Raw genomic sequence first — 11,336 nt, forward strand, 5'->3', positions numbered from 1 at the left:
TGATCAACTGGTGACTAATATACGTTTCCATATATATGTCATGTATGTAGGATAGTTATGAGCTAGAATTGTCTAAAATTGAAGACCAAACTAAAATAATGTGCTACGATTATAAAAATGAAAAAAATATAATTGGCGAAAAAGTTTTAAAGCGACATATAAAATTGTTATTTGGATGGAGAGTTGTCTCATTGGCACTCACACCACATCTTCCTAAATCTATATACATGATATACCAGGAGAACAAAGAAATCAAGACTCAACATTTGGACCCTTGTATATCATAGAACCAGTACCACAGTTAAAATCCCATCGAAGCCACCAGTACCACAGTTAAAAAAACAAAATGTTTACAAGATTGATAAACTTAACATTGAATGTCTTTAATTCAAGACATTCATTTTAAATATTAAGAAAAGAAGATTTGAGCTTTCATTTATGAATAAAACATCAGCCAACTTGTACCGAAAAGAAGCGATCTAGTAATACACATACGTTAGAGGAGTCTTCTTCATATGTATCTGACCGCCTCAGTTGTCATGTGGTAGCGTGTTCGCTTCGAGTGCGAGAGGTCGTGGGTTGGGATCCCAGCTGTGTCAAACTAAAGACTTTAAATTGGTATTTGCTGCTTCTCTGCTAATCACGTGGCATTAAGGAGTAAGAACCTCAGAATCACAATAATGGTTCCGGGTAAAGTGAAATGTCTACCCGCAAGCACGTTACAAATCCGACTCAGTTTGTCGGTCTCATACAAGGCATCGTTAATATTCATATTTCATTAACCTGTTCTCGTCCTGAATATGCATATTAATTTGCCGCTGAACGTTAAGCAGCCATTATCATCATGATATTTACAAATTGATATATTTTTAGGCATTAGAACATATGTATGCAGAACGAATTGGACACGGATATCATGTTGTAGATGATGACAATTTGTATCAACAATGTATAAAAGATCAAGTTCACTTTGAAGTTTGTCCGTTTTCCAGTATAAGAACAGGTTCTGTGTCCGAAGACTTAAAAAAACATCCACTTCTAAGGTAAATTATTTTGATATTTATGAATATGTATTTTTGTATACTGCATCGATGTCATTTCATAATCTGATGCGTTTGTAATGCTCGCATGACGAAATCTATTTAATACAATATCAAAGGCGTGTACAAACCAGATAGCATGTGCAGGTTTGATTGAACTAATCCGAAGATCAACAGTGATGAGGGTTGGAACCCCCCCCCTCCTTTTTTTGGCCGATCAATGCATTTTAATGGGGACATATAGTTGTAACACCCCTTTGTCCTGGATTGGGAACCCCCCTTTTTAAAATGGCTGGATCCGCCCCTTGTTACGTCTGCTTAATTTCTGGTTGATACTTTAAATTCCAAATTATGGTACCTTCACAAGGATCTAAGGCATGTACAGTGTAAAAAACAAAATACAAATTATGTTACACTGCAACAAACGACAACCATTGAATTACTGGCTCTTGACTTCGGATAGGCACATTTAGAATGTGAATGTAATGGGGTTAAAATAAGGTTATCTAATTAAGACACGTAATCACAAGTGTAACCACAGATCAGAGCACATTTTTGTTTTGACATCTACGAATGTCGACTTCATTTTCAATCTCAAAACTTGGTATCTTGCATCAAAATTCTTAGGCAACAGTAAAATGCCAACGTGTCTTAAGGGCAAGAGGAACTTTTGACCCTTTCGGAGAATTTAACTCGTGTTTCTCTTCTCTTGCTTTTCTTGGTAAAGTTCGTTTTGTTTTATCTCGGACACGGAAATCAAACTCGTTCAAATTCATACTATGAAGCACTTCACACAACATTGAGTTATAAATTGTTGCAAAGCATTACATGTATATGCCGGAACGGATATAATCCTAGATTTGTCAGTTTTCTTACCGGTGCTGGTTTTTGTTGTTTACTCTGGATTCATTCACCAATAAAAACTGTCCATCATGATGTAGCATGCTGAAAGTTTCGTTAAACAACAACAATAAATCAATCAATGCATAGAACCAATGTAGTTGTCATTTTGAAACATTTTGTTGGCCTTTGGGTGTATTTTTCTGTTATTAGGATTGATGTATTGTATATACCAGAATGTCCGTTTAAAAAGATAGTTGTTGACCTTTTTATGGTAACGGTTCTTCGACTTCATCTCCAATATGTCAGTATTTTTAGTCGCAGTGTCATGTTATATTCTAATGCAACACCGTTTGTAACGTTCTTTTTGATTGGATAACGTCGCAAATGTTCATAGCGTCAGTAAATTGATACTTTAAAAAGCACGTGCAAGCGCAGACGGCGTATGAAAATTTTTAAATGAATGTTTTGATGTTGTTTTCTATCAGTTTTATTATACTGGAGATAACAATAATGTTTACGTGTCTTCGACTACTTCTTCAATATTTCAGTATTTTAATCGCAGTGTAAAGAGATAATACATTAGATGTTAAAATGTATCCCTGTTTAAAAGAGGTTTAAGTTCGAATTATATTTTATTTAGTCAAAAAAAAAATATATGTGTGGTTCCTTCTTTTAAGTTTAGATAATAGCCTTCCCTAAATATTTTTTTTTCATTTAACATTAAAGTTCATGACCCCTTCTGTGGCCATTTTTGTACGAACTTTTTAAACTTCAATTGTATCAAAACTACAGATATAATGAATAATAGAGATGGGCCATTTTGTACATATACCAAGGGGAAACAGAGCAGAGCATTATTATTAATTGTTTCATTGCATTTAATAGAAAAAGAGTACTTTGTGGCAAATAAACCAAGATTTTTATAGAAAATCCACAGCCTTTAATACAGAGATTTTTTACATAAAATTTCAAACATAGATTACTCACTTGCTTTTCTATTATGTGCTAGTGCTTATTTTTTACAAAAAGTTTTAACCAACCTGTAAATTCCAAAATACCTCGTGCTGAGTCACAAAAGTCGAACGCACACTAAAAGGTGTACTTGATTTGGTCCATATTTTTATTTATTTTTTAGCCAATAACTACATTATCAAAGTTGTTTTAAGGAAATCAATGCTAGCACTTCATGCACTAATCCTGTATCTATCAGTCATCAAATTGCCAAATATGAGAGTACAAGGATAAAGGCTGTGGATTTTCTATAAAATTTCCATATGTTTAGCATTGAATCAACACAAGGGTACATAATCCTTAAGCACTATTTAAGTATGAGTGTTGCTTTCGTAGACTTAATGTAAAAAAAAATATAAAATAAAATAAAAATCCCTATCTACCTACCCTAATTATTTTAGATGTCACTTGAATTCTGCTTACTCGTGTTGTTTATCATCTTTTTATTAATAAATTTATAACGTGTGATATTGTTCTTTTATTTGTCTTTGTTCTATTATTAATATTACTTTTACTATTTGGTCTGTATTCGGTGATATCCATTTCACGTGGCTCGTAACTTATACATCCCGTTAATGTGTTGTTTGTATTATCTTTCATTTTTGCTGGTGTGTTTTGTACTAGTGACTTTTTGTGTTTCTTTGGTACATATGACGTGGGTCTGTACTTTTTAACCTCCCGCCATTATTTTATTGTGCTATCATCTTTTATAACGTGTAATATTGTTCTGTTATTTGTCTTTGTTCTATTATTAATATTACTTTTACTATTTGGTCTGTATTCGGTGATATCCATTTCACGTGGCTCGTAACTTATACATCCCGTTAATGTGTTGTTTGTATTATCTTTCATTTTTGCTGGTGTGTTTTGTACTAGTGACTTTTTGTGTTTCTTTGGTACATATGACGTGGGTCTGTACTTTTTAACCTCCCGCCATTATTTTATTGTGCTATCATCTTTTATAACGTGTAATATTGTTCTTTTATTTGTCTTTGTTCTATTATTAATATTACTTTTACTATTTGGTCTGTATTCGGTGATATCCATTTCACGTGGCTCGTAACTTATACATCCCGTTAATGTGTTGTTTGTATTATCTTTCATTTTTGCTGGTGTGTTTTGTACTAGTGACTTTTTGTGTTTCTTTGGTACATATGACATGGGTCTGTACTTTTAAACCTCCTGCCATTATGGTATTGTTCTATCATAATGCCATGATTATGTATAATTGTTCTATTATAATTTTGAAAATACTTTGAACGAAAAAATTATTTTATATCTCTTCCTCTGTGAAGTTTACATTCTGACGTCAAATACGCGATTCTACACTAGAGATGATATGAACCTTGCCATTTAGTCACATGACTTCAAATATTTCAACCCTTAATGAGTTGAATTACAATACATATATAAGTAAGCAGTTACTGTGGTTGTTAAACTTGATAAATGCTTTGTTGTACTTCTTTATTAAATATTTGTTTGTTTTTATTCTAATTAAGATTGTTACACTGTGATGACTGCTTTACCCTTATAAGACACTGTTACCTATTATGTTTTATTCGCGCATCGTTGTAAAATATAACGCTATTTTGGGAGGTTAATGCGTCATTGATTAGTAACTTTCCGTTTTGAATTTTCCTCGGAGTTTAGTCTTTTTGAGATTTTACCTTTTTTAAACTGGAACCACACTCTCTATTTTGTGTATTATACATATACCTTGTTTTGGTATTTCAGAAAAGTTTCTGCATTGCTATTTTTCTCGGTTTAGTAATTTATTAAATAGTTAGAATTCTCTGACCTTAACGTTCACAGTTAGATTAGTTATGTTGGTGACATACATAATTTGACATACTGACCTATCACTAAATTAATTCCAATTTCAAAATTTCGAAATTACCATAAGTTTGAAAAAAAAAATATTTAAATTATATGACCATGATTTTGTGTGAGCGTCATTAAATTGAAAAGGCATTTTTAGAATGAAACAACCTTTATTATGCCCCACCTTCGATAGTAGAGGGGCATTATGTTTCGGTTCGTTCGTCATTCCGTCTGTCCCGCTTCAGGTTAAAGTGTTCGGTCAAGGTAGTTTTTGTTGAAGTTGAAGTCCAATCAACTTGAAACTTAGTACACATGTTCCCGATGATATGATTATTCTAATTTCATGGTCCACCAAATATAGAAAAAGATAGTGCGAAGATCAGGTTAAAGTTTTGGTTAAAGTTTTTGGTCAAGGTAGTTTTGGATGAAGTTGAAATCACATCAACTTGAAACTTAGTACACATGTTCTCTATGATATTCTCTTTCTAATTTCAATTTCAAATTTAAGTTTTGATCCAAATTTCACGGTCCACTGAACATGGAAAATGATAGTGCGAGTAGGGCATCCGTGTACTATGGACATATTCTTGTTTTTATTTGTCATTGAATTGTAAGGGCATTTTCTAAATAAGACTACCTTGGTTTATTTGATGTGTCATTGAATGGAAATAAACTCATCATATATACCAGGATTGATTTTTTTATTTATGCGAAACGCGCGTTTCGTCTACAGAAGACTCATCAGTAAAGCTCGTATAGAAAGACTTTTATTTTTAAATTATTCAATCTCTGTTTTATTTTAAATGCGTCACTGAATGGTAAAGGCATTTTTTTTAAATTATACTTCCTTAACTTTTTTTAGTGTGAGGTTGTAATAAACATGTAATTGTTAAATACCCAACCATGATTTTTTTTTAATGTAGAAGACATTTTAAAAAAAAGGATATTATATTTTTAATAATGCCACACTTAAATATATTTTGGTTTGCCCAAAACCCTACCAAACATTGAAACAATGGGTAGGAAGGTACGCGTTTTCATTTTCTTTTTTTTCTCTTTATTTTGTTTGGCAAAGAGAAATTTAAGTATCAGATGTTTATAAGTCTTCATGCCTATATTGAATAAAAAAAAAACATTTTCGCATCAGGACAATAACAGATTTTGAGTAGACAGCTATATTCTGGGTAGGTAGTGTTAGGGCAAACAAACCTGTTCTTTTTTTACGGCCCAATCATATTCCCTTGACCTTAATGTTCAAAGATTTATTGACTCATCTGTTGGTGACATAGATATTTGACATACAGACCTTCTCATTTCGATAAATATAAATATCAAAAGTTCTCAAGTGTCAAACTGTGAAATAGACATGGTTTAAAAAACAAGACCTGGAAATTTTGTATGTGTCATTGAATTGAATAGGCACCGCTTAAATTACACAACCTTGAATTTATTTTTTTATGTGTCATTGAATTGAAAAGTCATCGCTTAAATAATAAAACCATGACTCTCTTAATGTGTCATTAAATTGAAAAGGCATTGCTCAAATCAAACAACCAACCTTTATTTCCCTGGTCCTTGAATTGAAATAGACATGGTTTAATTGACACGACCTGGATTTATTTTATACGTCATTGAATTGAAAAGGCATCGCTTAAATTAATCAGCCTTGAATCGTATAATGAGTCTTTGAATTGAAAAGGCATTGCTTAAATTAAACGACACTCTTTTTTATTTGTCCTTGAATTGAAAAGGCATCGCTTAATTTATACAACCTTGTTTTATTCAATATTTCTTTGAGTTGAAAAGGCATTGCTGCGAAACAACCTTTATTTTTATGTGTCTTTGAATTGAATTTTACAACCATTTTTTTAATTTGTTCTTGAAATAAATAGACAACGCTTCAACACAACCTTTTTTTTTTTAATGTCTTTGTATATTGAAAAGGCATTGCTTAAATTACACAACCTTGATATTTTTTAATATGTCTGAATTGAAAAGGCATTGCTTAAATTATTTACCCTTGATATGTGTTAATGTGTCATTGAACTGAAAAGGCATTGCTTAACTATTACAATCTTGAATTTGTTAAATATGTCTTCGAGTCAAAAGGCATTGCTTAATTTAAACAACTTTTTTTTTATTTGTCGTTAATATTAAACAAGCGTTGGGTTTTAATGTGTCATTGAATTTAAAAGGTATCGCTTAAATTACCCAACCGTGATTGATAATGTTTAATATGTCTATGTTTTGACCTTGCTTTGTTGTTTTTTTAATTGTAAGTTATCTTTAAATATATAATTCAACTAGACATAGTTCAAGGCTTTTTACCCCTAACGCGCGTTTCGTCTACAAAATACTCATCAGTGAAGTACGAATCAAAAAGTTGTCAAGATTCTAAGAAAAGACTCATGAAGGTACAAAGTTGAAGAGCATTATGGAATCGAAATTTCGAAAAGCTTTGCCAAAAAAAAAACGATGAATAAACAATTCAATGAACGTTACAGAGCAGCAAACCATTGATATTTAATTTATAAAAGAGAAAAAATAAGTACAGTCTTATTGATAATTTTGAATAACATGAGAAACACGACGAGTGCCTCATGGGGAGCAGGATATGCTTACCCTTCCGGGGCACCTGAGATCACCCCCAGTTTTGGTGTGGTTCGTGTTGCTCATTCTTTAGTATTTTATGTTTTTCTTGTGTACTATTATTTGTCTGTTTGTCTTTTTCATTTTTAGCCATGGCGTTGTCAGTTTATTTTCGATTAATGTGTTTGACTTTTCCTCTGGTATTGTTCGCCCCGCTTATGAAACAAGTGTTGTAAGGTTTTTTTTCTTTACTTCCTGGTATTATTTTTTTCTTTATAGATGTAGGTTACCATGGTAACCGTAAAACTTAAACAAAATTAAAATTAATATTGTTTTTTTCAAATTCATTCTTCTACCCATTTGCTTTGTAAGATATTTTCTAAAAAAAAAGTTCTAATAACTATAGCTTAAGAAGGACCCATCTTAGATGCTGACAGTGTGCTGTACTACGATTTCGGTCATTAATCAAACAGTACAATGTCCGATCAAGACCTATTTTATTGAATTTTCCTTGAAATTTTTGCTATTTCACATTTAGCTGATATATATATTGTATAATTTGTTCTCGTCTTGAATATATAACGTTTTTAAGAATCTTGATATAAAAAAACGGCACATACAATCAATTGTTAATAATTGATGACTATTCTTAAATCGATGACTCTCTAAATAGGTTTGTCAAAGATGGCGCCAACTATTCTATCAACACAGATGATCCGGTTGTTCTTGACAACAACCTAGATGATGATTACCTTAAGTGTAAAGAAATTGGACTAACAGACGAACAAATTATACAATCGGTAAGTATTATTTTTATCGTCCAATAATGTTTTTTTGTTAGAGGTTTATGGTCTGAAAAACAAAACGTCAATACAAATGGAAAAATAAAATGAAAATGGAAATTGTGAATGTGTCGGAGAAAAAACAATGACCTTAGAGCAGAAATATCCGAAGGGCACTAAAGTGTCTTCAGGACAGTGATAAAATTTTGCACCTTCTCGAGCTACAGCTTTCCCTTAAACAAGATTTATAATAGGCCAAAGGTTCCTGACTTGGAACGGGAGAAAACAAATGCGACGGGGCTAAACATGTGATGAGATCTTAACCCTTCTCCTATACCTTTAGCGAATTGGATAGAATACACACATAAAAAAATACGCATACTTAAACTCGGTTAAAGGTAGTCAGAGTCAGAAAAGTTTTAACAGGTGTAATGTCAAACAAACTAAACGTCAAAACAATTAAAATGTTATTGGAGGTGAACGATCAGACAAATACATCATCCCTACAAATCAAAATAAATAGAAGGTCACAGCAAATCCAAAGAAAAACAAAACGTAGCTACAAGTCAAAAGTAATAAAGAGTCACGGTCAAACAAGTAAAACGCAGATACCAATTAAAAGTAATACAAGATTATCGGACAAACAAATGATTGTTTACGAAGAACGAACACATTAAACTTAAAAAGATCGAATGATTATAGCAAGTTCTAAAGAAGAGTAAACAAACCGTGCCTCATATTTAACATCTAAGTTATTTTGCTGGTAAAAAGACAATCTCAATATATATATATATAAGTGTCACCAAATGATAAGAATTGACAAAATATTTTCAAAATTTCTATTTTCTGTTTTCAAATGTTATTCCTTATTTTTCAGATATTTAATGCGGCACGTGCAAGTTTTGCATCAGACTCGGAAAAGACCCAAATATTGAAAGATCTTACATTGGTTTATGGAGAACATTAGGTATAGGAACGAAATTTTCTGATAAAAAGACCAAACGTTGCCATTTATTATAATTATTAATATTCATGTACTACATAATTTCTTATGAAAGCATATTAAACAGTTTTCTACAATTATCTTTTTCTTTTCATCATGTTGAATTCGTTTAAAAAAAGACCATTTTAAACTTCAAATAAGTCCATCAAATTTCAAACAATGAAAATTAATATTTATTGATTGGATAAATGTTAAAAACAAATGGCAAGGTATTTTTAACAGATACATCATGTTAAGGAGGGGTATTTGCGAGAAAAAAAAACAGTTGAGGGAATGTTCGAGCCGTAAGTCGAAGGAAATTCATTCTCAAGACTGGTATTGTTTTAACAAATTCCCATTTAGAACATGCTATATCTGTTTAGGGTGCAATCAACAGTTTTTTTCTATGACGTCATATTTTGAGGGACCATGTATAAGTGACCCTTAGTGGTGGACTGATTAATAAATACTTGTATAAAACTAGATATCACTGGAATCAGAATGTTCTCTAGTTTATAATGGAATAAAAAAAAAGTGTACTTTTAATAGTATAAAAAAGTTTTATCCAGAGAAACTGGGAAAAACATTGCCTAATTTAAGCTTAAAAAACCTGAAATCAGGTCATGTGCACACCCCTGAAGACATGATACCTGCACATTTTTCATAATCAAAGTTGTATGAATTTCATAGACTTTTACCTGGTCTTTCAAAAAATTCATGCTTCAGGGTACGTTCGCCTGCTCCGAAAAGAGCTACAGTGGCTGCAAATAAGTTTTCAATTTTCCCTGCAAAAAAAACCAGACTGTTTACAGTGTTGTCTCCCCTCAAAACATGTAGATTTAATCTAATTTTTTTAATTATTTTAATCATTCAACCTGCTTTAATTGAAGTTAATTAACATATCTTTACAACCAAATACAAAAAACATGACACTTTTTCACCAATTATATTGATAAAAAGGGACTTCCCTCCATGTCTATTTTTAGTTGGGGAATAACCCCTAGTTTTTTATACGAAACTGTTTATAGCACCCTTAATTACACCGAATGTCAACGTTCAAAAACGCATTGATGATCGTGACGTTACAAGCGTCCAGTCGAATAGAGTATTTTTTTGCAAATACCACGACAGAAATGGTAAAAAAGGCATATCCTTTTTGCATATACCCTGGCAATGTTAAAAAATAAACGATATTTATTTGATAACAGTATTGGTTAAAAATACACTGGCTATCAACCAATCGAAATCCAGGATTCTTACATAAGGTGTAATTATGAAAATACAATTGCCGATGCGAACACATAATAAAAATAGTCATTAAATTTCGTAAAATACCATCATGCGTCAAAACATGTAGGAACAGTTTTAAATTAAGACGAATTATTACATATGAAACCACTGCAAAATTTACAGAAATAAAAGGACAAAAAAATGTAAACAACTATAGGTTTCCGTACAGAATCCAATAAATTGTAAAACCCATACCAAGTGGTAAGCTGTTAAATAAACTACAGGACAATGAACATCTATTTACAAACATTCTAGATTACCTTTGTCACCATCTTACGGTGTGTATATATCTCAACTTGTATGATTCTCTTGTGTATGTAACAATGTTTTAAATTTAAGGTGGTACCTAACACTACAGGGAGATAACTCTGTAATATCAGCTAAACGTTTTAATTACTTTGCCTTGTGAAGGCAATATAAAGCTTCTCAATGATCAAAATTAGTGTTTGTCAAACTGCTATATAACCAGTGAAATTTTTCTGATAAAACGCTTGGTTCAAATTTTTTTGATTTTTTTATATTTTGTTAAAGGGTCAAAGTAAATACTTTGTCAAAATTTTATAAAAATTAAACGAGCCAAATTAATTTTAGTGAAAGTGTTGGGTACCACCTTAAGTGAAAGAAGATTTATATATTACTGAAAAATTATTACATCAGGGTTTTCGATATCACAAGCTAGTCAAAACATTTACTAAATTTTATCATCTGTATAAGGACATCATTTGTAAATATAGCTCAACATGCAGACTTCTTATACGTTCAGGTATTTCACATCCAATATTCTATGGAAATAGTCTTTATATTGCACAAAAACGTCAGTATTCCCCTCAAAAGCTAACAAAACCTTTAAATAGACTTATTAAGAAGGGATATAGTTACGATACTGTTGTCAGGTCATTAAAGATTGCATATTTTGGCGTTAATATTGATTCACTTATAGGGTCTTTGCATCGGAACTAAAACACATTTATTTAAAAA

At 31.6% G+C, this 11,336-nt stretch overlaps 1 protein-coding gene across 1 annotated transcript; it reads left to right on the top strand.

Moving 5' to 3' along the window:
- Positions 1-877: 877 nt before the first annotated feature.
- Positions 878-9,169, top strand: LOC139505699 (adenosine deaminase-like). Its single transcript, XM_071295188.1, has 3 exons — positions 878-1,043; positions 7,978-8,104; positions 8,964-9,169. The coding sequence occupies exons 1-3, from the start codon at positions 886-888 to the stop codon at positions 9,051-9,053; spliced, it is 375 nt and encodes a 124-aa protein (XP_071151289.1). The 5' UTR covers positions 878-885; the 3' UTR covers positions 9,054-9,169.
- The last annotated feature ends 2,167 nt before the right edge of the window (positions 9,170-11,336 follow it).

This window comes from Mytilus edulis, unplaced genomic scaffold, assembly GCF_963676685.1.
Source record: "Mytilus edulis unplaced genomic scaffold, xbMytEdul2.2 SCAFFOLD_460, whole genome shotgun sequence".
Lineage (NCBI taxonomy): Eukaryota > Metazoa > Mollusca > Bivalvia > Mytilida > Mytilidae > Mytilus > Mytilus edulis.